Source organism: Oryctolagus cuniculus, chromosome 19, assembly GCF_964237555.1.
Source record: "Oryctolagus cuniculus chromosome 19, mOryCun1.1, whole genome shotgun sequence".
Taxonomy (NCBI): Eukaryota; Metazoa; Chordata; class Mammalia; order Lagomorpha; family Leporidae; genus Oryctolagus; species Oryctolagus cuniculus.
Window position 1 is genome coordinate 44,524,269 of NC_091450.1, and position 25,608 is coordinate 44,549,876.

The 25,608-nt window shown below is 58.1% G+C and overlaps 1 protein-coding gene across 7 annotated transcripts in view; it reads left to right on the top strand.

Moving 5' to 3' along the window:
* Positions 1-3,407: 3,407 nt before the first annotated feature.
* LOC100340380 (serine/threonine-protein kinase MARK2) overlaps positions 3,408-25,608 on the top strand; it is an 84,712-nt gene continuing 62,511 nt past the window's right edge. For 2 of the 7 annotated variants that reach the window (XR_011384375.1, XR_011384376.1), the window contains exons 1-2: positions 3,408-4,999; positions 5,858-5,924. Coding sequence is in view for 1 of the 7 variants with exons in the window: in XM_070063780.1 (XP_069919881.1) it covers positions 3,760-4,999; positions 5,858-5,868 (1,251 nt within the window). In the remaining 6 variants the exon portion in view is untranslated. Of the gene's footprint in view, positions 8,041-8,133; positions 17,169-25,608 lie in introns of those variants that run through there. The other 5 variants (XR_011384371.1, XR_011384373.1, XR_011384372.1 and 2 more) reach the window with 4 other exon arrangements.

Here is a 25,608-nt window from a genome sequence, read left to right on the forward strand (position 1 = left end):
CTCCCTCAGAGGCTCTGTGGTGCAGCTGTGAGTGCCAGTGCCGGCACGTGTCGAGTGGGAGCCCTGAGTCCTGGGGTAGGACAACTGGGCTGTCCCCGCACGAGAGAACTGGAGCCGGGTGCTCCCTGGGAGGCCAGCAGTTCCCCTTGTCCTGCCCAGGGCCTGTGCTCACTCCTGCCCGCACCACGCTGGAAGGGACAGTGTCTCAGAGGACATCCCAGTGACCCCGTGTTGACCTCACACTAGTCAGGCCTGCTACGAGACTGACAGGGTGTGAGGTCTCCCCACCCCTGCCAGGAGTCAGCTACAGGAGGAAGGGTTCCAGACATCCCATGGCCTGGGCCAAGCCACGCCCCCTGCTGCGGAGTGTGCCATGCAATGGCAGGAGGCTCAGTGAGCGGTGGCTGGAGGCGCCGTGGTGGCCCATGAAGCTGCCACATGGGGCAGGTGTGAGCCACGGCTCTGCCACGAGGCGGGCATGCTGTCCTCTGCTATCCCCTGTCCTGCAGGGGTGCAGTGTGTGAGCGGCGTCTCTGCCACGTGGTGGGCATGCTGTCCTCTGGCCTGCAGGGGTGCAGCGTGTGTTGCGGCGGCTCTGTCCCAGGAGCTCCTCATCTAGAACGGGTTTCCCTTTTCTTCTCAGCTGCACCAGCAGGTCCTGTGAGGGGCTTGGATGTGAGTTCGGAGACTGCGGTGGCCTGGTCTAGTCCCCGGGGGGGTGGTCTACAGGTCTAGACCTTGGGAGGCCTGGTCTGCACCCAGGAGGGCTGGTCTACAAGTCAACACCCGGGACACCTTGCCTACACCCGGGAGGCCTGGTTTACATCCGGGAGGGCTTCATCTGCACACTGGGAGGCCTGGTCTACAGGTCTACACCCTTGGAGGCATGGTCTACACCCCGGGAGGCCTGATCTACTTCCCAGAGGGCTTGGTCTACACCCGGGAAGCCTGGTCTATATCTGGGAGGGCTGGTCTACACTCGGGAGGGCTGGTCTACACCCGGGAGACCTGGTCCACATCCCAGAGGCCTGGTCTACATCCCAGAGTGCTTGGTCTATACCCGGGAGGCCTGGTCTGCAGGCTGTGTTTGATCCTACAGGGCAGCCTTGAGGAAGGGCTCTACTACCCCTGAACCCTGTGTGGTGCTGGGCCCTCCACTGCTCTGGGGGGCTCCCTGCACCCTGCCAGCCCCCCTCGGGCTCCCTATACCCTGCACTGCTCTGGGGGGCTCCCTGTTGCCCCCCTCGGGCCTCCAGCTCTGTTGGCCCCGTAGCACCTCCCTGCTCACCTGCCTGCTGATGCCACGGCACAGAAGCAGAGCAATGGAGCTTCCGTGCGATGGTGCCCTCCCCGGATGTGTGCGGGGCTGGGCCAGGCTGGAGCCAGGGCCTCGTCTGAGACTCCTGCGTGACCATGCCAGGGAGCACCCCAGGTGCATTAGCAGGAAGCTGCCTCGGAGCCGAGCAGCCGGGACTCAGGCCGGGCACGTGGGTGAGGGCATCCTAGAGGCAGCCTCACCTCCTCTGCCGTGGTGCCTGCCCAGTTCCCTTCCTGCCAACCGCTGTATGGGACTGACCCGTTTGCATGGTTTTCTCAGTTGGTAACCATGGGACAGTGGAAGGACCTGGAGAGAAGTCAGGCCGTGGTGGAGTGGGCGGAGCCTCTGCCTGGAGTCCTGGCTGCTCCTCCCCCATCTGGCCTGGGAAAGCAGTGAGGAAGCGCCTGGCTCCTGGCTCTGGAGCCACCCAGTTCTGGCCACCGTGGCCGTCTGGGGAGTGAAGCAGTGGATGGAAGATCTCTGTGTGTGTGTCTCTAACTCTGCCTCTCAATTGTAAATAAGTAAAATCTTGGAGCTGGCATACGGGGCTGGGTCTCCGCCTGTGGAGCTGGCATCCCATGTGGACGCGAGTTCGACTTCTGGCTGCACCACTTCCGATCCGGCTCTCTGCTGTGGCCCGGGAGGGCAGTGGAAGCAACCACGTGGGGCACCGGGAGGGAGCTCCTGGCTCCTGATCAGCGCGGCTCTGGCCATTGCAGCCATCTGGGGGGTGAATAGTGGATGGAAGGCCTCTCTGTCTTTCCCTCTCACTTCTGTAACATTACCTCTCAAATAAATAAAATATTTAAAAATAAATAAATAAATATTAACAAAAGCTAAAAAACGTAATTAATCTATTTGAAAGACATACTTTCAGCAGGGAGAAATGGAGGGAAGGGGAGAGAAGGGGATGGAGAGAGCAAGAGTGGGAACAACACCACTTTCATTTTGAACATCTCATAAACACGTTTCACAGTCTGCATTGCAAGAACTCAGGAGCCTGGAGGAGCGACAATAGGTCCCTTACCTTCCCCAGGACTTCTCCCTCAGGAGGAAGACAGGGGCTGAGTGAGGCTGAGGCTGTAACCTGCTGTTCTATGGGGAAGGAAGCCTGGCTTGTTTGTGCAGCGTCTCCAGCAACATTGTTTCTATTCTCTCCGTGTGCTCTGAGTGTTTCACCTTCAGAAGACAAACAGAGCAGCAGGCTGATGGTGGGCAGCACCACCAGAACTCAGTTTGCAAATACTCAATTCCTCTAAAGGGACACCTTTATGCCTCTGTTTTTGTTTTTTAACATACAAGTACATATGTGTGTGATGAACGTAGACATGAGTGAGGGAGCCACCATTTGTTCAAGCCATGGCAGAGCTTGGAAATCTTTTGGGACAGTGAGCTGAGCCTGCCTGGGCCAAGACGAGCAGTTGACTCCTCTTACTGGACATCTTTAATGGACAGGAACCAAGAGGAAATGAAAAAGGGGGTGGAAATAGAGACTGGGAGGATCAGTGCTTCTATACGTGTATGGAAACAATAGAAAAAGCCCGAAGAGGACTGTGCTAATTTATCAAATCCTAAATACCGATCTCCACCACCAACTTAAGCCAAAAGCTTTTGGGGTCCTTTCTCTTTAACCAAGTAGAAAGTTTCTTGAGAAAACCAGCCTGGTGTGTCCCCAGCTGTGATTGGTCTAGAGCCTCCTCTGCCCTCAGGGGGGCCATTGTGATGTCATTCCAACTGCCTTAGCAGTTCCCTGCTTGGGCTCGGTTCTGGTCAGTTGGCCCAGGAAGCTCTGTGGAGACTGCCTGAAGGATTGGACGACATCACTGGTTTCCCCTTGTCCTGTCATTTGTGGTGTTGTTTTGTCTCGTCTATTAGTTCTCCTTACCATAGTGGTTCATTTAGTTTTTCTTCTTCTTCTTCTTTTTTTTTTTTTTTTTGCTGTTTTTTCAATTTCTCTCCCCTTCCCATTTTTACATTGTGTGATTGTGTGTTTATTTTCTTTAAATATTTATTTATATTTTATTGTTTTTTCTTTCACAGGCTAAATGTACTTGATGCTGTGTTCATTGTGATTCCTCGTTTTGGGACTGTTTTCTCATTTTTTGATCCTTTGATTTAGATAAGACTGTTATAAGACTTATTGATTAGCATTGTTACCATAGTTACCATAGTTGGTGTCGCTTTACATCACCATTTTTAGTATTCTCTGTGTTTTATAACTTTTAATTCTTAATTTTCATACAGTGTTAGTGATTAGTATACCATAGTTCATAGAGTTAGCATTCTCTATTAGAAATATTAGCATACTGAGTTGTTAATTTTGGTTTCCATTTAGCTTGTTTGATTTCTATTTGTTTCCCAGTTTTTGTTATTACTTTAGGTGACTAGTAAGAGTTCCCAGTGTCAGAGTGCAGGGTGGGGGGTGGGGTGGGGATCCCACCATGGAAGGCCTCACCGCCTTCAGCAGTGAGGAGGAGGTCCTGGATGGGTACCAGGTCCTCAGGGTCCTCGGCCAGGGCGGTTTTGGGCTGGTGATGCTGGCCTATCATTGGGAAAGCAGGACCCAGGTGGCTGTGAAGGTTGTGGAGAATGGTGGCCAGCACTCCTGCAGCTTCCAGCAGTTGTGCACAGAAGCAGAAATAATGAAGGGGCTGCATCACCCTCACATCATTCAACTACTGCAGGCCAGGCACACCACAGAGAGGGGCTACATTTTCATGGAATACGCAGTCAGGGGGGACCTTAGATGTTACATGGTAGAACGAGGGTACCTGCTGGATGGAGAGATTCGTCAGCTATTGAAACAAATTCTATCCGCTGTGCATTACTGCCATTCGCAGCACGTGGTGCACAGGGATTTAAAGTTAGAAAACCTGCTTCTCGACGCCCACCTAAACATTAAGTTGAGCGATTTTGGTCTCAGCTGCAAACTGGCTGGTGGAGAGCGCCTGAAGAGTCTGTGCGGGACCTTTGCCTACTGTGCGCCCGAGGAATTCTTAGGTGAGGAGTTCTGCGGGTACAAGGCTGACGCCTGGAGTGTGGGCGTGATCCTGTACGCCATGGTGGCAGGCTCACTGCCTTTTGTTGGAGAGGATTGTGTGGAGCTGCGGGCAGCCATCCTGTCTGGATACTACAGAATCCCCCACTATGGAAACCCAGAGCTGTGTAACCTGGTGGACAGCTTACTGACCCGGGACCCTGAGGCCAGGCCCACAGTGGCAGACATCATGGGCCACCCCTGGCTCCATGCAGGACATGGAGCACCTGGAACCAGTGACGAGTTTCTGTTTCTTCCCCAGGAGCAGGAAGTCTGGGAATTCCCATGGGGCCTCTGCCCTCCACTGTGGCTTCATGAATGGGATGACCCCTTGCCCCCTGTGCCACGCTGGGGGATCTCCCAACAGCAGGGCTTCAGCATCCCAGAAATACATAGACAGAGCCAAGTGGAGCCTGCAGCACCTCCTCAGGGTCCTGAAGCTCTAAGCTCCCTGGAGGACCTGGGATTCCAGCTGGGCCATCAAGCAGGCTCCCTGCCACCCAGGCTCCCAGCCAGTGCCTTGTGCCCAGGACTTCAGCAGGATCACAGCAAAGGGAAGCCCACGCCTCAGGCCATCCCCGGTGCTCAGAGCTGTCCCGCTCTCCAGTGCCTCCAGGGACACTCAGGCTGCAACAGCAGAGCCCGTGAGTGTGCCGCTCTCAGCTCCCAACCACTGGTGCTTGCAGGAGACCAGTCGGGGCAGACTCCTTTCCGTGGGACTCCCAGTGTGAGCATCAGTGAGTCCTGCAGGACAGACAGTCCCCAACGGGCCGTGTGGACAAGGAGCCCCGCTGTCTGTGCAGTCCTCAGCCAGGATGCTCTGACCTCTCTCTCCACCACACTGAGCACCAACAGCAGTGGGGCTGATGGAGAAGTCAGGAGCTGCTCCCCGGGTGCCTCAGAGGAGCAGAGCATCCCAGGAATGCAGCAGCAGGAGGAGGAGCAGGAGGCAGGGACCTCAGACATGCAGGCCAGAAAGCGCAAGGGGCGCCTGGGGATTGGCAGGAGGATCATCCAATGCTTCAGCTGGATGTGTTGTGTCCTGCCAGCCCCAGAGGAAAGCCCTTGAGTGCAGAGAGGAAAGTGGCCTCTCAGTAGCCTCTTGGGAAATGCCCCCGAGGAGGGGCCCTTCCCTGAGGAGTGTAGCAATGAAGGGTAGTCATGGACTCCTGTCTGGGAGGAGGGCAGGTGAGGAGGCAGTAAGAGAAACTGCAGGCAGAGAGGGAAGATATAGTGTTACATTTTTCAGATGGCCATCAGGAAACATGTTTTCATGGTTAGGGGTCATGACCTTTTCCTAAGATAGAGGAACATGGTGTTGGATTTTGTTTAGAATTGATCCATGAATATCACTCCCTAGTTAAACTTCCTGTACCCAGACCTTATTGGGCCCCTCCCTTAGTCCCCCTTCAGGCTTGCAAGAGTATGATTTTCTCACGAAAACCTATTTTGCTTTTTCTCCCTCACCCTCATGATCCGTGTTGGGATTATGTGAGAGAAAGAATGGACTTGAAGTTCCTGCAGCATCGTTGGTGCCGTGACGTGGAGGGACTCAGCTCCATGGGAAAGGTGAGTAAGGCAGACTGCTCCTCTGGTGTTTGGAGAACCCCTGATCTTCTACATGGTCATTTATCTTTTAGATTCCCCAGGTCTCCGAGCCAGTTCAAAGCGATTGGTGTGGGATGCTGGTTGTAAGATACAGGGCCCACGTTGGATGACACTCTTTGTCCTCCTCCCACTTTATTCTGTCTTTGATTATTGCCTGCACTCTGTGCTCAGGCGGCTCTCTGCCCTGGGAAGTCTTCTCACCCTGAGTTTCCTTCTCCAAGCCCAAGTTCCCAGGTCCCTGGATGAGACACTCCTGCGACAACTTAGACCTCCTAGATCTGCACTGAGGAGCCTGCATTGCAGACCGAGGTGGCCTCTCCCATTGAGCTGCCTTCTTGTGTGCCCCAAAGAACTCAGGACCCACATGTCTGGGAAGAAGTCACCTGGCACCTTAACTCGTGCCCATGCTTTCCGTTTTCCTGCCCAGGTTTTTCTTTGCCAAAGAACATGTTGGAAGTCATTCCTTCCCAGAGCCATGCTCCTGAAGGTGACTCCCAGGGAAAATTTCTATCCTCAGGCCACACCCACGTTCCCCCTCTGCACATTCAACAGTTCTGCACTTGCCCACCCTCCACACTTTGGCCACAAGAGAGTTAGTTGAGACCCCCTTTGTAGAGCCTCATTTCCAAGTTCAGACATGATGCAGGGACAGCAGGAGTGCCAGAGGACAGAGGCAATGACTGCTAAGGGCAGCGCGAACCTCAAAGACTCAGCGACTTCTGGGAGAATGGGGGGGTCCTAAAACTCAGCTGCTGTGGGGGGGCGAGGAAGGAGGAGGCAGCTTCTGGGGTCCACGTGGTGACCTAGTGATTCAGTGGCAGTGGGAGTGCCCAGGGAAGGAGCTGGTGGGGCCTGGGGGCCGTGTGGTGGGGCCTGGGAGTTACAAGAGGGCCCAGATAACCACAGGGGAGCCCAAGAAGAAGTAGGAAGAATCCTCGGGCAATCATAGGGAGGCTTCTGGGGACCGTGCTGGGGGCCCCATGACGGGTGGCTCCTGGTGGCTGCACTGGGGCATAAAGATGTGGCCTCACTCGGTGTGCCTGAGGAAGCAGAAGGAGGCAGCCAAGGCAGGCCATGAAGTGGCAGGTGCTGGGGAACCGTGCGGGCTGCCCAATGCTGCAGTGACAGCAGGGGCGCACAAAGATGGAGGCAGTGGCTGCTAGGGACCACCGAGTGACACCAGTGACTTAGTGGCAGCAATGGGAGCTGGGCCCAGCCGCTTAAGGTAAGAGGTGAGCAGGGTAAGGCCCTGGAGGGTGAGGAGGGCAGCTGGGCCAGGTCGTGGAGGACAAGGAGGGGAGCAGGGTTTGGCCCTGATGGTGTTGAGGTTAGTGGGGCCTGGCCCAAGAGAGCAGCGTGCTGAGAGGGGCCCAGCCCTGGAGGGGGAAGAGGAGAGCGGTGCCCAGCCCTGGAGGGCGAGGAGGAGAGTAGGGTCTGGCCCTGGAGGGTGAGGAGGGGAACAGGGTCCAGCCTTGGAGGGCAGTGAGTGGAGCTGGGCCCAGGCTCTGGTTTCAAGGTGGGGAGCAGGGTCCAGCCCTGGAAGGTGGCGAGCAGAGGGGGCCCAGGCCTTGGAGGGCGAGGAGGCAAGCAGGGCCCGGCCATGGAAGGTGTTGAGGGTAGTGTGGCCTGTCCCTGTAGGGAAGCCCTGAAGTGGGGCCCAGGCTCTGGAGTGTGAAGGTTGGAGTGGGTCCCAGGTTCTGCAGGGCAAGGAGAGGTACGGGACCCAGGCGCTGGAAGGCCAGGAGCGGAGCAGGGGCTGGCCCTGAAGGTGTGGAGGGAAGCGGGGTCTGGCTCTGGAGGGAGGACAGGGATGGGCCTGTGGGGAGAAGGGCCTGGCTGTGGATGGGGAGGAGGGGAGCAGAGCCAGACCAAGAGTGCGAGGAGGAGATTGGTGCCTGTGGGGAGCAACTCGGACTATACTGTTACTGGAATTAAGACGTATTCTATACATCTGCTCTCCCACAATATGGCGCTGGGAGAGGAGCAAACAGCTTCTACCCAGCTGCCTCTCACCAACTTGATTGACTGAGCTACAGGAGCTGATCTTGCTCCTGATTGGAGAGCAGCGTACTCGGCATGTGGGTAGCAGAGTTGGGATTGGTGGAAGAGGACTATAAAGGAGGAGAGACAACATGCACCAGGAACATCTAAGGGGAACATCTATCTGAAGGAACACCTGTGCAGCCCCCGAGAGAGCCAGCCGGCGGTGTGCCGCTCCCCCGCGGAAGTGGGGAATGTGGCAGGGGGAACCGCCCTTCCACGGAGGTGGAAGGGACGGTAGCCAACCCGGGAAGAACCAGCAGCAAACCCGGGGAGGGCCAAGCAGACAAAAGAACAGCGCAGGGTCCTGTGTCGTTCCTCCATGAAGACGGGGAGCGACAGTGCCAGCCCTGGAGCATGAGGAGGGGAACACTGGCCCTGGAGGTGAGGAGGGGAGCAGAGTTTGGCCCTGGAGGGAGGCCAGGGCTGGGCCTGAGGGGAGAAGGGCCCGACCCTGCAGGCTGAGGAGGGGATTGGGGCCCAGCCCTGGAATGTGGTGAGGGGAGCAGGGCCTGGCCCTGAAGGACAGCAATGGGAGCTGGGCCCAGGCCCTGGTGGGCAACTAGGGGAGTGGGGCCCAGGCCCTGGAGGACAAGGAAAGTGGGGCAGCCCTGCTGGGTGTCTAGTGCCACAACTGAAGGGAGCAGGGCCTGGCTCTGTAGGGCATGGAGAGGAGAAGGAGCCCAGCCCTAGAGGGTTGCCAGGGCCCTGCCTGAGGGGATCATGGCCCTGGAGGGCAAGGAGGAGTGAGGGGCATGTCACTGGAGCGTGGCCAGGGCCCTGCCTGTGCTCTGGAGCCTATGTCCTGTGGCCTGTGACCTGAAGTCTGTGCTGTGTCCTGTAGCCTGAGTCCTTTCGCCTGTGTTCTATGTTGTATAGCCTGTATCTTGTAGCCTGTGTGTTGTGTTGTAGGTGTGTGTCCTGTGGCCTCTGCCCTGCATCCTGTATCCTGTGTCCTATGTTCTGCAGCCTGTGTCCTGTGTCCTGTTTTGTGGCTGGTGTGTGTGTCCTGTGGCATCTGTCTTTTTTCTTATAGCCTGTGACCTATAGTTTGTCCTAGAGAGTGTAGCCTGTGTGCTGTAGCCTGTGTCCTCTATCCTGTGTCCTATGTCCATTAGCCTTTTCATGTGGCCTGTGTCCTTGTCCTGTAGCCAGTGTCCCATTGCCTGTGTCCTATAGCATGTATCCTATAGCCTGTGTCCTTTGTCCTGTAGCCTGTGTCCTGTGTCCTCTGGCCTGTTTCTTTTTGCATGTGTCCTATGGCCTATGTCCTGTGTCCAGTGTAGTGTTGCCTCTGTCCTATAGCTGGTGTCCTGTGTCTTGTTCCCTCTGTCCTTTAGCCTGTGTCCTGTAGCCTGTGTCTTGTGTCCTGTTACTTGTTTCCTGTGGCCTATGTCCTGTGTCTTGTGTCCTGTAGCCTGTGTCTTATGTCTGATAATCTGTTTCCTTTGTCCTTTGTCCTATAGGCTATGTCCTATCCTCTGTGTCCTATCTCTTATATCCTGTGTTCTGTGTCCTGTAGCTGTGTCATGTGTTCCATATTCTGCATCCTGTAGCCTCGGGCCTGTGTCCCGTGTCCTATGTTGTGTAGCCTGTGTCCAGTGTCTTGTAGCCTGTGGCCTATGTATGCAACCCATGTCCTGTGGTCTCTGTCCTCTAGCTGATGTCCTATGCCCCCTAGCCTGTGTCCTGTGTATTGAGCCTGTGTCCTGTATCCTGAGCCTGTGCCGAGTGTCCTGTAGTCTGTGTCCTGTGTCCTGAGCCTGTGTCGTGTGTCCTATAGCCTGTGGCCTGTAGTCTTTGTCCTAGAGCTGGTGTCTCTTTGTAGTAGCCAGTGTCCTGTGTACTGAAGCCGGTTTCTTGTAGCCTGTGACAATGTCCTGTATTCTGTGTCCTGTAGCCTGTGCCCTGTGCTCTGGATCCTAGCTCCTGTGGCCTGTGGCCTCTGTCTTGTGTTGTGTAGCCTGTGTCCTGTAGTCCGTGGCCTATGTCCTGTAGCTGTGGCCTTTGTCCTGTGTCCACTGTGCTGTATGCTGTTGTGCAGGATATTGGATGTAGGCTACAGAACACAGGTTACAGGACACAAGACAGAGGCCCAAAGCAAAGGCCACAGTCTACAGGATTCAGGGCATAGGGCAGTGGACACAGGACACAGGATAGAGGACACAGAATACAGAACCCATGACACAGGCTAGAACACAGGCTATGTGACATAGGTTGCACGCTACAGAACACAGGATCCAGGAGAAAGGACACAGGCTACAGAACACAGGCTACAGGACATAGGACACAGGCTACAGGGCACAGAAGAGAGGCTACAAGACACAGACTATGGGACACAGGACACAGGCTATGGGACACAGGACACAGGACATAAGATACAGGCTATGGGACACAAGACACAGGACAAGGCCACAGGACACAGAACACAGGACATAAGACACAGGCTATGGGACACAGGACACAGGCTACAGGACACAGAGCACAGGACATTAGACACAGGCTATGGGACACAGGACACAGGCTACAGGACACAGAACACAGCACATAAGACACAGGCTATGGGAAACAAGACACAGGACATAGGCCACAGGACACAGGACACATACTACAGGACATTGTCCACAGGTACAAGACACCGGCTTCAGTATACAGTACACAGGCTACAGCAGAGAGGAAGTCAGCCCTAGGACAAAGACTACAGGCCACAGCTCAGGACACAGGACACTGGCTCAGGACACAGGACACCGGCTAGAGGACAGAGGCCACAGAACACAGGATGCATACATAGGCCTGAGGCTACAAGACATAGGACACAGGCTACACAACATAGAACACAGGATACAGGATACAGGATATAGACAAAAGGACATAGGCCACAGACTACAAGACAAAGATAAATGACACAGCACAGAGGCCACAGACTACACGACACAGGACACAGGCTAGACCACACAGTGTGAGAGAACCACTCAGGACACAGGCTAGAACACAGGCTACGGAACAAGGTTATAGCCTATAGATCACAGGATATAGAACACAGGATACAAGACATAGGACACAGGACACATACACAGGACAGAGGCTAAAGCACAGGACACAGCGACATCACACAGGATACAGGACATAGGCTATAGGAAAAAGGACAAAGGAAATAGACTATCAGACACAATACACTGGCTACAGGACCCCGAACACAGGACAGAAGACATAGGCTACAGGACTCAAGACACAGGACATAGACCACAGGACACAGGCTGCAGCACAGAGGCCACAGGCTACAGGACACAGGACATAGCCCAGATGATATGGGACACAGGATATAGGACACAGAATACCAAACACAGGACACAGGCTATGGGACACAGGTTACAGGCTACAGACAAGGACACAGGCTACAGGACACAGGGACAGGCTACAGGACTCAGGACACAGGCTATAAACATAGGACACAGGTCACAGGCAGAGGCTCCAGGACAGAGGCTATGGGACACAGGACAGAGCTACAGAACAAAGGATACAGGCCGTAAGCTACAGGACACTGACACATGCTACACAACACAGGCTGAAGGAAAGAGGGAACAAGACACCGGACACTGGCTGTAGGATAGAGTGTCCTGTAGCCTGTGTCCTGTAGCCACTGTCCTGTGGCCTGTGGCCTGTGGCCTAGATTGAGGAGCCTGTGTCCTGTGTCCTGTAGCCTCTGTCCTGTGTCCTGTAGCTTGTCGCCTATGTCCTGTGTCCTGCAATCTGTGTCCCGTAGGCTGTGTCCTCTAGGCTGTGTCCTGGGTTCCATATCCTATGTCCTATATCCTGTGTCCTGTGTTGTCTGGGCTATGTCCTGTGTCCTGTAGCCTGTGTCCTCTGTCGTGTAGACTGTGGCCTCTGTCCTGTAGCCTGTGTCTTGTATCCTCTGTCCTGTAGCCTGTGACCTGTGTCCTGTAGCCTGTGTCCTGTGACTTATCACAGACTACTGGACACAATACATAGGATACAGGACCCAGAACACAGGACATAAGACACAGGCTAAGGACTCAAGACACAGGACATAGGCCACAGGACACAGGTTACAGCACAGAGACCACAGGCTACAGGACACAGGACATAGCCCAGACAACACAGAACACAGGACATAGGACACAAAATACGGAACACAGGACACAGGCTACAGGATACAGGTTACAGGCTACAGGAGACAGGACAAAGGCTAAACAATATAGGACAATGGACACAGGATAAAAGACACAGGGACAGGCTACAGGACTCAGGACACAGGACACAGGCTACAGGACACATGATAAAGGCTAAATGACGAGGACACTGGCTACAGGACAAAGCACAGAGGCCAAAATGTACAGCACACTGGCCACAGGACAACGGCCACAGCTACAGGATATCAGACACAGACTACAGAACACAGGACACAGGGTTGAGGACATGAACACACCTGCAGCACACAGGCTACAGGACACAGGCTACACAAGATAGAACATAAGCTACAGCATTCAGGGCATAGGCCAGAGGATAGAGGACACAGGATACAGGACACAGAACACAGAACACAGGACACAGGCTACGGGACATAGGTTACACGCTAGAGGCCACAGGATTTAGAACACAGGATACAAGACATAGGACACAGGACACAGGATGCAGGACAGAGGCTACAGGACACAGGACACAGAATACTCAATGCATACATAGGCCACAGGCTACAAGACAGAGGATGCAGGCCATACAGGCTGAAGGACACAGGAAACAAGACACAGGACACAGGCTATAGGACAGAGGCCACAGGACACAGGACATAGGAAAAGGCTGCATGGCATAGTCCACAGGCTACAGGAGCCAGGCTACAGGACACAGGATACACAACATAGGACAGAGGGCACAGATTACAGGACACTGGTTGAAGGATATAGACTACAGGCTAAAGGACACAGGCTACAGGACACAGCACACTCAACACAGGACACAAGCTACACGACACAGGCTGAAGGAAAGAGGGAACAAGACACAGGACACCAGCTATAGGACAGAGGCCACAGGAAACTGGACAAAGGCTGCAGGGTAAAGGCCACAGGCTACAGGATATAGACCACAGGACAGTGGCCATAGATTACAGGACACAGGCTACAGGACATAGGACAAATGTCACAGGATACAGGCTACAGGACCTAGGCCCCAGAGCTCAGAGAACAGGCTACAGGACACAGGACACAGACTACGGGACATTGTCTACAGGCTACAAGAAATGGGCTTCAGGACACAGGACACAGAGTACAGCAAAGAGGACACCACACTAGGACAAAAACTACAGGCCACAGGCTCAGGACACAGGCTAGGGGACATAGGACACCAGCTAGAGGACAGAGGCCACAAGATTCAGGATGTGTACATAGGCCACAGGGTACAAGACACAAGACACAGGCTACACAACACAGGACACAGGACACAGGACAGAGGCTCCAGGACAGAGGCTGTGGGACACAGGACATAACTACAGAACAAAGGATACAGGCCACAAGCTACAGGACACTGACACAGGCTACACGACACAGGCTGATGGAAAGAGCGAACAAGACAGCGGACACTGGGTATAGGATAGAGTGTCCTGTAGCCACTGTCCTGTGGCCACTGTCCTGTGGCCTGTGTCCTAGATTGTGTAGCCTATGCTCTGTCTCCTGTAGCCTCTGTCCTGTGTCCTGTAGCTTGTTGGCTTTGTCCTGTGTCCTGCAACCTGTGTCCTGTAGCCTGTGTCCTCTAGGCTGTGTCCTGGGTTCCATATTCTGTGTCCTATATCCTGTGTCCTGTGTCGTCTGGGCTATGTCCTGTGTCCTGTAGCCTGTAGCCTGTGGCCTCTGTCCTGTAGCCTGTGGCCTCTGTCCTGTGACTTATGTCACAGACTACTGGACACAATACACAGGCTACAGGTTCCAGAAACAAGACCTAAGACAGAGTTAATAGGACTTAAGACACTGGATATAGGCCACAGGCTACAGCACAAGGGCCACACGCTACAGGACACAGGACATAGCCCAGACGACACAGGACACAGGATATAGGACACAGAATACAGAACCAAAAACACAGGGTAGTACACAGGCTACGGGACGTAGGTTACACGCTACAGGCCACAGGATATAGAACACAGGATTCAAGACATAGGACACAGGACACAGGATGCAGGACAGAGGCTACAGGACACAGGACACAGGATACTGAATGCATACATAGGCCGCAGACTACAACACAGAGGACGCAGACTACATGACACAGGTTGCAGGACACAGGAAAGATGACACAGGACACAGGCTATAGGACAGAGGCCACAGGACACAGGACACAGGATGCAGGACAGAGGCTACAGGACACAAGACGTAGTACATAGGCGAAAGGACATAGTCTATAGGACAAAGGACAAAGGCCAGTGCGTGCTCTCCTCCTCACCCACCACTGGTTGAATTGACACTTTCTTGTTGAGAAAAATAAAGCAGAGGAAAAGAGATAATATTGCAGGGAACCGAACCTTTTATTCTGTAACAGGGTTAGTTTTAGAAAGGTCTCTGGACCGTGGACCTACAGGACACAAGACATAGGACATACGCGAAAGGACACAGTCTATAGGACAAAGGACAAAGGCCACTTCATGCTCACAGCCTCACTGTTGAGACCTCACCAAGCCATGAGAAATGTTTCCAAATCAAAGCAGAGATTGTCCAAGGTCCAGAGACCTTTCTGGATCTAACCCTGTTACAGAATAAAAGGTTCGGTTCCCTGCAATATTGTCTCTTTTCCTCTGCTTTATTTTTCTCAACAAGAAAGTGTCAGGTCAACCCTGGAGGGTGAGGAGGAGAGCAGGCACTGGGCTTGGAGAGCAAGGAGGGGAATGGGGCCAAGGCCCTGGAGGGTGAGGAGGGGTGTGGGGTCCGGCCCTGGATGGCGTTGAGAGGAGTGGGGCTGGACCATGGATGGCAGTGTGGGGAGTGGAATCCAATCCCTGGAGGTCTAGGAGTGGAGCAGGATCCAGCCCTGGAGGGCCTTGAGGGCAGTGGGGTCCAGCCCCGGAAGGCCAGGAGGGGAAGCAGTGTCTAGCCCTGGAGGGCAGCGAGCAGAGCATGCCCAGGCCCTGGAGGGCGAGGAGGGAGGCAGTGTCTGGCCCTGGGGGGCCTTGAGGATAGTGGGGCCCAGCCCTGGAGAGCCATGTTGGGGGCAGGGCCCAGGCCCTGAATGGTCATGAGGGGAGCGGGGTCTGAACTTGGATTGCGTTTCAGGAGCAGGACCGAGCCCTGGATAGAGAGAATTGGAGTGGGGCCCAGCCCTGGAGGGAGAGGATTGGAGTGGGGCCCATGTCCTGGAGGGTGAGGAGGGAGTGGGGCCTAGGCCCTGAAGAGTGAGTATTGGAGTGGGGCCCAGGCCCTGTAGGTCTAGGAGGGGAGCAGGGTCTGGCCCAATAGGGTGTTGAGGGCAGTAGGGCCCGAAAATGGGGGTTGCAATGGGAGGGGCCCCAGGACATGAAGGGTGAGGAGAGAGTGGGGCCCAGGCCCTGGAGGGTGAGGAGGGGAGCAGGGTTCATCCCTGGAGGGCTTTGGGAGTATTGGGCCCAGCCCTGGAGGGCAGTGTGGGGTGTGAGGTATGGCCCTGGTGTGCAGCGTGGGGAGTTGAGCCCAGGCCCTGGAGGATGAGGATTGGAGTCGGGTACAGGCCCTGGAGAGTGAGGATTGGAGTGGGGACCAGGCCCTGGAGGGGTGCAGGTTGAGCAGAGCCCAGTCCCTGGAGGTCTAGGAGGGGAGCAGGGTCTGGCCCTATAGGGTGTTGAGGGCAGTGGGGCCTGGCCCTGGAGGGCAGTGTGGGGTGTGAGGTATGGCCCTGGAGGGCAAGGAGGGAGTTGGGCCCAGGCCCTGGAGGGCTAGGAGGGAGTTGGGCCCAGGCCCTGGAGGACGAGGAGGGGTGTGGGATACAGGCCCTGGAGAGTGAGGATTGGAGCAGAGCCCAGGCCCTGGAGGTCTAGGAGGGGAGCAGGGTCTGGCTCTATAGGGTGTTGAGGGCAGTGGGGCCCGGCCCTGGAGGGATATGATGGGAGGGGGCCCGGCACTGGAGGGATGTGATGGGAGGGGGCCCAGGCCCTGGAGGGCGAGGAGGCCGTGGGGCTCAGACCCTGGAGGGTGAGGAGGAGATTGGCGTCCAGCTCTGGAGGGCTTTGAGAAGTTTGGTCTCCTGTAGCCTCTGTCCTGTGTCCTGTAGCTTGTCACCTATGTCCTGTGTCCTGCAACCTGTGTCCCGTAGCCTGTGTTCTCTAGGCTGTATCCTGGGTTCCATATTCTGTGTCCAATAGCCTGTGTCCTGTGTCGTCTGGGCTATGTCCTGTGTCCTGTAGCCTGTGTCCTGTGTCCTGTGTCCTTCATCCTGCGTCCTTGTCCTGTGACCTGTAGCCTGTGGCCTCTGTCCTGAACATGTGTCCTGTGACTTATGTCATAGACTACCAGGCACAATATACAGGCTACAGGACCCAGAACACAGGACATAAGACACAGGCTACAGGACTCAAGACACAGGACATAGGCCACAGGACACAGGCTACAGCACAGAGGCCACAGGCTACAGGACACAGGACATAGCCCAGATGACACAGGACACAGGGCATAGGACACAGAATACCGAACACAGGACATAGGCTACAGGGCACAGGTTACAGGCTACAGGATATAGTCCACAGGCCACAGGACACAGGAGACAGGACAAAGGCTAAACAACATATGACACAAGCTACAGGACACAGGACAAGGGTAAAGGACACAGGCTACATGCTATATGAACAGGTTAAAGGACGAGGACACTGGCTACAGGACACAGGAAGTCGGCACAGCATACAGCACACTAGCCACAGGACAAAGGCCACAGCTACTGGACATAGGACACAGACTACAGAACACAGGACACAGGACATAGGACACAGGCTACAGGACGCAGGATACAGGACATAGGACACGGGCTACAGGACATAGGTTATAGGACAAAGGACAAAGGCCAGTTCATGCTCACAGCCTCACTGTTCAGACCTTACTGAGCCATGAGCAATGTTTCAAAATCAAAGCAGAGATTGTCCAAGGTGCAGAGACCTTTCTGGAACTAACCCTGTTACAGAATAAAAGGCTCAATTCCCCGCAATATTATCTCTTTTCCTCTGCTTTATTTTTCTCAACAAGAAAGTGTCAGCTGAGCCAGGGGTTTGGGGCCAGAGACTCCCAGCACCATGTGTGTTGCCACCCTCTCCGCGAGTGTCCCATATGGGCGCTGGGTTCTAGTCCCGGTTGCTCGGCTTCCAGTCCAGCTCTCTGCTGTGGCCCAGGAAGGCAGTGCAAGTGTTTGGGCTGCTGCACCCACATGGGAGACCAGGAAGAAGCACCTGGTTCCTGGCTTCAGATTGGTTCAGCACCGGCAATAGCAGCCATTTGGGGAGTGAACCAATGAAAGGAAGACCTTTCTCTCTCTCTCTCTCTCTCTCTCTCTCTCTCTCTTTCTCTCTCTCTCTCTCTCTCTCTCTCTCTCTCTCTCTCTCTCTCTCTCTCTCATTGTCTATATCTCTACCTGTCAAATAAAAGAAAAACACAAGGTACAATACATGAAGGAGACAGCAGGAGGGAGCTTGTCACAGCCACAGGAGGGTCCAACGTGCCACCCAGTAGGTTCCCCGGGGCAGTGACTTACACGGAGACCCCCAGAGATACGTTGGAGTCGTCCAGATGATTGGGACAAGGAATATGGAGGACCATGGAGGCTGTAGGCAGAGGGCACAGGAGGGAGGGTGAACCAGAGGTGGGGGGAGGAGAAGGTTGTCCCTAACAAGGCAGAGAGGTAGTAGGAGCCAGGTTGCACAGAGAAAGACGATCCAGTGATGACAGGGCTCCTGGTGGGATGAAATGAGATCATAAATGCAAATCAGTTAGTGCCGTGCACGTACACAGGACAGGTTTGAACAATAGGAGGGACTTGCAAGTGCAAACCACATGGAGGACCATCTGTACTCCCAGGGACAGGAGCTACCGAGCATGGGAGAATGAGGCAATCGGGAAGAGGAGGAAGGGGCTGCAGGGGTGAACCTGAGGTCGCCACTTCAAGACACGGTGAAGGATGCAGGAGAGTGCAGGCAAGTGCCTGCATGAGGAGAGCAGTGCCCAGGCCTCAGTATTCCCCGGCTCTGCTTGGTCTGCGGTGGGTTTCTGGAGCTTAAAGATATCCCCATGTACGTAATCGACAGCTGGCGAAGAGCTCTGGGCTGGGAGTAAAGCAGCTGCTCTGTCACTCATCAGCTGTGCGGACCAGCGGGCATCTCTGCTCCCTGTGCCGTCTCTCTGCCAGCTGGCCGGGCTGCCTACGGTGGCAGGACTTCTTACCAGGAGGTTCGAAGTTCTAGCCTAAGTAGTGTTTTGTGATGTGGCCTGGGGAGTCACGTAGCGGAACGTACACCATATTCTATTTATTTATTTCCTGATAAGGTCAGTCTGAGGTCCTGGGTGGACATGAGTAAGGGGTGAGGGAGGGATTCTATTCAACCCAGCACAGAGCTTATTTTTAAGATTTATATCTTTATTTGAAAGGCAGAGTCTCTCTCACACACACACAGAGCAAGAGGGAGAGAAACATTGTATTGTCAAGCAGTCCCTAAGGTGGGCCTAAATTCAAAGGGGAGGGGACACAGATCCACAGCCCTCAGTGGGAGTCATGACTAAAAAAAAAATCTGCAGTCATTCTTTCAAATTGCCACAAAGTTCTTCTGGGCCCTTCTCCCCTCTGGCCTGGCACTAGTTACCCACCAGGGCTGGGCCCCACTCCCCTCCTTGCCCTCTAGGGTCGGGCCCTTCTCCCCACAGGCATGGCCCTGGCCTCCCTCAAGGGCAGACCCCGTTCCTCTCCTTACCTTCCAGGACCTTACCCTGCTCCTCACCTGCCCTACATGGCCTGCGCCTGGCTACCATTGCTGCCCGCCAGGGCCAGGCCCCGCTCCCCTCCGCACCCTTCAGGGCCTGGGCCCTGCTCCCCACACTGCTCTCCAGGGCCGGGCCCCACTCCTCTCCTAATCCTCAAGGGCCTGGGCACGCTCTGCTCGCTGCCCTCCAGGGCTGGACTCGGCTTCCCCTCCTTGCCTTCCAGGGCCGGACCCCACTGCCCTCAAGGCCCTCCAGGGCTGGATCCTGCTCCACTCCTAAACCTCCAGGGCCGGACCCCACATCCCTCCTCACCCTCCAGGGCCTTGACCCATTCCCCTCCTAGCCCCAGGGACAGTGCCTCTTCTCCTCCTCACCCTCCAAGGTCAGGTTCTGCTCCCCTCCTTGCCCTCCAGGGCCTGGCCCGACTCCCCACGCTGCCCTGCAGGGCCGGGCCCCACTGCCTTTAACACCCTCTAGGGCCAAGCCCTGTGCCCCTCCTTACCCTCCAGGGCTTGGGCCCAGCTCCTCACGCTGCCCTCCAGGGCTGGGCCCCACTACCCTCAACACCCTCCAGGACCAGACCCTGCTCCCCTCCTCGCCCTCCTGGGTCGGGTCCTGCACTCCTCCTGGCCCCCCAGTGCCAGTGCCTGCTCCCCTCTTCGCCCTCCAGGGCTTGGGTCCCGCTCCACTGCTTGTCCTCCTGGGTCGGGTCCTGCTCCCATCCTCGCCCTCCAGGGCCTGGGACCCTCCCATAGCAGCCCTCCATGGCCGGGCCCACTGCCCTCAATGCCCTCTAGAGCCAGACCCTGCTCCACTCCTCGCCCTCCAGGGCCTGGGCTCTTCTCCCCACGTTGCTCTCCAGGGCCGGGCCCCAAAGCCCTCCTCGCCCCCCACGGCCAGTGCCTGCTCTCCTCCTTGCCCCCCAGGGTCTCGGCCTACTCCCAACACTGCCCACCAAGGCCAAGACCCTCTGCCCTCAGCACCTTGTAGGACTGGACCTGCTCCAACCTAGATCTCCAGGGATTGCACTCCACTCCCCACGCTGCCCTCCAGGGCCGGGCCCCACTCCCCTCAACACCCTCCAGGGCCAGGACCAGTTCCCTTCCTCACCCTCCAGGGCCTAGGCTCCGCTCCCCATGATGCCCTCCAGGGCCAAAACCCACTCCATACACTGACCTCCAGGGCCGGGCTCCACTACCCTCAACACCCTCCAGGGTTGGACCCCGCTCCACTCTTCGCCCTCCAGGGCCAGGCCCAGCTCCTCACCTTACCTTCCAGGGCCTGCCCCCCACGGCTCAAAGCCGTCCAGAGGTAGACCCCACTCACCACCTAATCCCCCATGGCCTGGGCCAAACTCCCCTCCTCACCCTCCAGGGCCGGGCCACACTTCCCTCAACACCCTATAGGACCCGACCCTGCTCCACTCCTCAAGCTCCAGGGCCAGGCCCCACTCCGCACACTGCCCTCCAGGGCCGGGCCCAGTACCCTCAACGCCTTCCAAGGCTGGACCCTGTTGCCCTCCTCGCCCTCCAGGGCCAGGCCTTGCTCCACGCCTAGCCCTCCAGAGCCTGGTTTCCACACCCACACCCCTGCTCACCCTCGTGGACAAGGGCCCCACTCCAAACCTCACCCTCCAAGGCTGGGCCCTGAACCTCTCCTCACCCACCAGGGCCTGGGCCCTGCCACCCCACGCTTCTCTCCAGGGCTGGCCCAACTGCCCTCAACACCACCCAGGGCCGGACCTCACTCCACGGCTCGCCCTCCTGGGCCAGGCTCTGCTGCACTCCTTGGCCTCCACGGCTGGGCCCAGCTCCCCTCAGGCATGGCCTTGGCCAACCTCCAGGGCTGGGGCTCACTCCCATACTTGCCCTGCAGGTTCGTGCTCTGCTCCCCTGAGGTATGGCCATGGCCACACTCTAGCGCCAGTCCCCACTCCCCACTCCCCACGCTGCCCTCCAGGGCCAGACCCCACTGCCCTCAATGCCCTCCATGGCCTGGAACGTACTCCACTCCTCACCCTCCTGGGCTGGACCCAGCTCTCCTCCTTGCCCTTCAGGGCTGAGCCCTGCCCTGCTCAAAGCCCTCCAGAGCTGACCCCTCTCTCCTCCTCGTCCTCACGGCTCTGGGACCTGCTCCACTCCTTGCCCTCCAAGCCTGGGCCCTGCTCCCATCCCAGCCCTCCACGGTCGGGCCCACTGCCATCAACACCCTATAGGGCCAGACCCTGCTGCACTCCTAGACCTCCAGGGATTGGACTCTACTCCCCATGCTGCCCTGGAGGGCCAGTCCACACTCCTCTCTACACACTCCAGATCCAGACCCCGCTCCCCTCCTCACTCTCTAGGGCCGGGCCCCACTCCTCTCCTCACCACCCAGGGCCAGGGCCTGCTCTCCTCCTTGGACTCCAGGGCTGGGCCTCGCACCCCTCCTTGCCCTCCTGGGTTCAGCCCTGCTCCCCTCAGGCTTGGCCATGTCCACCTTCCCGGGCTCAGCCCCCCTCCCCTCCTTGCCCTGCAGGATTGGGCCCTTCTCCCCTCAAGCAGTTGCTGGTCTATTCCAGGGCGACTCCCACTCCAATCCTGGCCCTCCAGGCCTGGGCCCCCTCCCCTCCTCACCCTCCCGGCCCAGGCCCATCTCCTCAAGCTGCCCTCCAGGGCCAAGTACTAATCCCCACACTGCCCTCCAGGGCCAGGCCCTGTTCCCCTCACCACACTCCAAGGCTGGACCCTGCTCCCGACCTCGCAATCCAAGGTCAGACTTCGCTCCCCTCCTCACCCTTCAGGGTCAGGTTCTGCTCCCCTCCTTGCCCCCCAGGGCCTGGCCCCACTCCCCACGCTTCCCACCAAGGCCAAGACTCACTGCCCTCAGCACCTTGTAGGACTGGACCTGCTCCACTCCTAGATCTCCAGGGATTGCACTCCACTCCCCACGCTGCCCTGCAGGGCCTGGCCCCACTCCCCTCTACACCCTCCAGGGCCAGAACCAGCTCCCCTCCTCACCCTGCATGTCCTGGGCTCCATTCCCCACGCTGCCCTCCAGGGCCAAAACCCACTCCACAACTGACCTCCAGGGCCGGGCTCCAATGCCCTCCTCGCCCTCCAGGGCCTGGACCCACTCACCTCACCCCCCTCCAGGGCCAGACCATGCTCCCCTCCTGGCTGTCCAGGGCCTGGTCCCCGCACCCCTCCTCGCTCTCCAGGGCCTGGCCCCTGCTCTTTTCAATGCCCTTCAGGTCCAGACCCCAGTGCCCTCAATGTCCTATAGGGCTACACCCTGATCCCTTCCTGGCCCTTCAGGGCGTGAGCCCCGCTCCCCCCGCTACCCTCCAAGGCTGGAACACACTCCCCTCAATGCCCTCCAAAGCTGGACCCCTCTCTCCTCCTCGCCCTCCAGGGCTTGTGTTCTTATCTGCACACGGTCCTCTAGGGCCTGGCCCCACTGCCCTCAACACCACCCAGGGCCGGACACCTCTCCACTGCTCGCCCTCCTAGGCTGGGCTCTGCTGCACTCCTTGGCCTCCAGGGCTGGGCCCAACTCCACAGGCTGCCCTCCATGGCCTTGGCCAACCCCCAGGGCTGGGGCTCATTCCCATACTTGCCCTGCAGGTTCGTGCCCTACTCCTCTGAGGTATGGCCATGGCCACACTCGAGCGCCAGTCCCCACTCCCCACGCTGCCGTCCAGGGCCAGACCCCACTGCCCTCAACGCCCTCCATATCCTGGGGCCTGCTCCAATCCTCACCCTCCTGGGCTGGACCCAGCTCCCCTCCTTGCCTTTCAGGGCTGAGCCCTGCCCTGCTCAAAGCCCTCCAGAGCTGACCCCTCTCTTCTCCTCGTCCTCCCGGCTCTGGGACCTGCTCTACTCCTTGCCCTCCAAGCTTGCTCCCTGCTCCCATCCCAGCCCTCCACGGTCGGGCCCACTGCCATCAATACCCTATAGGGCCAGACCCTGCTGCACTCCTAGACCTCCAGGGATTGGACTCCATCCCCATACTACCCTGGAGGGCCAGGCCACACTCCTCTCAACAACCTCCAGGGCCAGACCCCGCTCCCCTCCTCACTCTCTAGGGCCAGGTCCCACTCCCCTCCTTTCCACCCAGGGCCAGGGCCTGCTCTCCTCCTCACACTCCAGGGCTGGGCCTCGCACCCCTCCTTGCCCTCCTGGGTTCAGCCCTGCTCCTCTCAAGCATGGCCATGTCCACCTTCTCTGGCTCAGCACCCCTCCCCTCCTTGCCCTGCAGGATTGGGCCCTGATCCCCTCAAGTAGTTGCTGGCCTATTCCAGGGCGAGGCCCCACTCCAATCCTGGCCCTCCAGGCCTGGGCCCTCCTCCCCTCCTCACCCTCCAAGGTCAGGTTCTGCTCCCCTAATGCCCTCCAGCACCTGGCCCCACTCCCCACGCTGCGCGGCAGGGTTGGGCCCCACTGCCTTTAACACCCTCCAGGGCCAAGCCCTGTACCCCTCCTCACCCTCCAGGGTTTGGGCCCAGCTCCTCACACTGCCTTTCAGCGCTGGGCCCACTACCCTCAACACCCTCCAGGACCAGACCCTGCTCCACTCCCCGCCCCCCAGAGCCAGGTCCTGCTCCCGTCAGGTGTGTCCCTGGTCTCCATCCAGGGCCAGACCCGCTCCCTACTTGCCTGTCATGGCCTGGCCCTGGCTCCCATTGCTGCCCACTAGGGCCAGGCCCCGCTCCCCTCCTCACTCTCCAGTGCCAATGCCTGCTCCCCTCCTCGCCTTCCAGAGCCAGGCCCTGCTCCCCTTAGATTGTTGCTGGCCTCCTTCCAGGGCCACACCCTGCTCCCCACTTGCCTTTCATGGCCTGGGCCCGACTCCCACTGCTGCCCACTAGGGCTTGGCCCCGCTGCCTTCCTCGCCCTCCTGGATCAGGTCCTGCTCCCCTCCTCGCTCTCCTGGGTCGCGTCCTGCTCCTCTACTCGCCCCCCTGTGCCAATGCCTGCTCCCTCCCTCGCCCTCCAGGGCCTGGCCCCCTCCCATCGCAGCCCTCCATGGCTGGGCCCACTGCCCTCAACGCCCTCTAGAGCCAGACCCTGCTCCACTCCTCGCCCACAAGGCCTGGGAGGTTCTCCCCATGCTGCTCTCCAGGGCTGGGCCCCAATGCCCTCCTCGCCCCCCAGGGCCAGTGCCTGCTCTCCTCCTTGCCCCCCAGGGCCTCGGCCTACTCCCAACGCTGCCCACCAAGGCCAAGACCACTGCCCTCAGCACCTTGTAGGACTGGACCTGCTCCACTCCTAGAACTCCAGTGATTGCACTCCACTCCCCACGCTGCCCTCCAGGGCCCGACCCATTTCCCTCCTCACCCTCCAGGGCCTGGGTTCCACTCCCCATGCTGCCCTCCAGGGCCAAAACCCACTCCACACACTGACCTCCAGGGCCGGGCCCCACTGTCCTCAATGCCCTCCAGGGTTGGACCCACTCCACTCTTCGCCCTCCAGGGCAGGGCCGGGCTAAGCTCCTCAGCCTCCAGGGCCTGCTCCGCACTGCTCAAAGCTGTCCAGAGCAGGACCCCACTCACCACCTCATCCCCCGTGGCCTGGGCCACACGCCCCTCCTCACTCTCCAGGTCTGGGCCCCACTCCCATGGCAGCTCTACAGGGTCGTGCGCCACTTCCCTCAGCACCCTATAGGGCCGGACCATGCTCCCCTCCTGGCCTTCCAGACCTGGTCCCCGCCCCCCTCCTCACCCTCCATGGCATGGGCCCTGCTCTGTTCAATGCCCTCCAGGTCCAGACCCCAGTGCCCTCAATGCCCTATAGGGCCACACCCTGGTCCCTTCCTGGCCCTTCAGGGCCTGAGCCCCACTGCCCTGACTGCCCTCCAAGGCTGGACCCCACTCCCCTCAATGCCCTCCAAAGCTGGACCCCGCTCTCCTCCTCGCCCTCCAGGGCTTGGGTTCTTATCTGCACACGGCCCCCAGGGCCTGGCCCCACTGCCCTCAACACCACCCAGAGCAGGATCCCACTCCACTGCTCGCCCTCCTGGGCCGGGCTCTGCTGCACTCCTTGGCCTCCTGGGATGGGCCCAGCTCCCCTCAGGCATGGCCTTGTCCAACCTCCAGGGCTGGTGCTCACTCCCATACTTGCCCTGCAGGGTCGGCCCCTGCTCCCCTGAGGTATGGCCATGGCCATACTCCAGCGCCAGTCCCCACTCCCCACGCTGCCCTCCAGGGCCAGACCCTACTACCCTCAACGCCCTCCATGGCCTGGGGCCTGTTCCACTCCTCACCCTCCTGGGCTGGACCCAGCTCTCCTCCTTGCCCTTCAGGGCTGAGCCCTGCCCTGCTCAAAGCCCTCCAGAGCTGACCCCTCTCTCCTCCTCGTCCTCACGGCTCTGGGACCTGCTCTACTCCTCGCCCTCCAAGCCTGGTCCCTGCTCCCATCCCAGCCCTCCACGGTCGGGCCCACTGCCATCAACACCCTATAGGGCCAGACCCTGCTCCACTCCTCGCCCTCCAGGGCCTGGGCTCTTCTCCCCACGCTGCTCTCCAGGACCGGGCCACAATGCCCTCCTCGCCCCCCACGGCCAGTGCCTGCTCTCCTCCTTGCCCCACAGGGCCTCGGCCTACTCCCCACGCTGCCCACCAAGCCAAGACCCACTGCCCTCAGCACTTGTAGGACTGGACCTGCTCCACTCCTAGATCTCCAGGGATTGCACTCCAC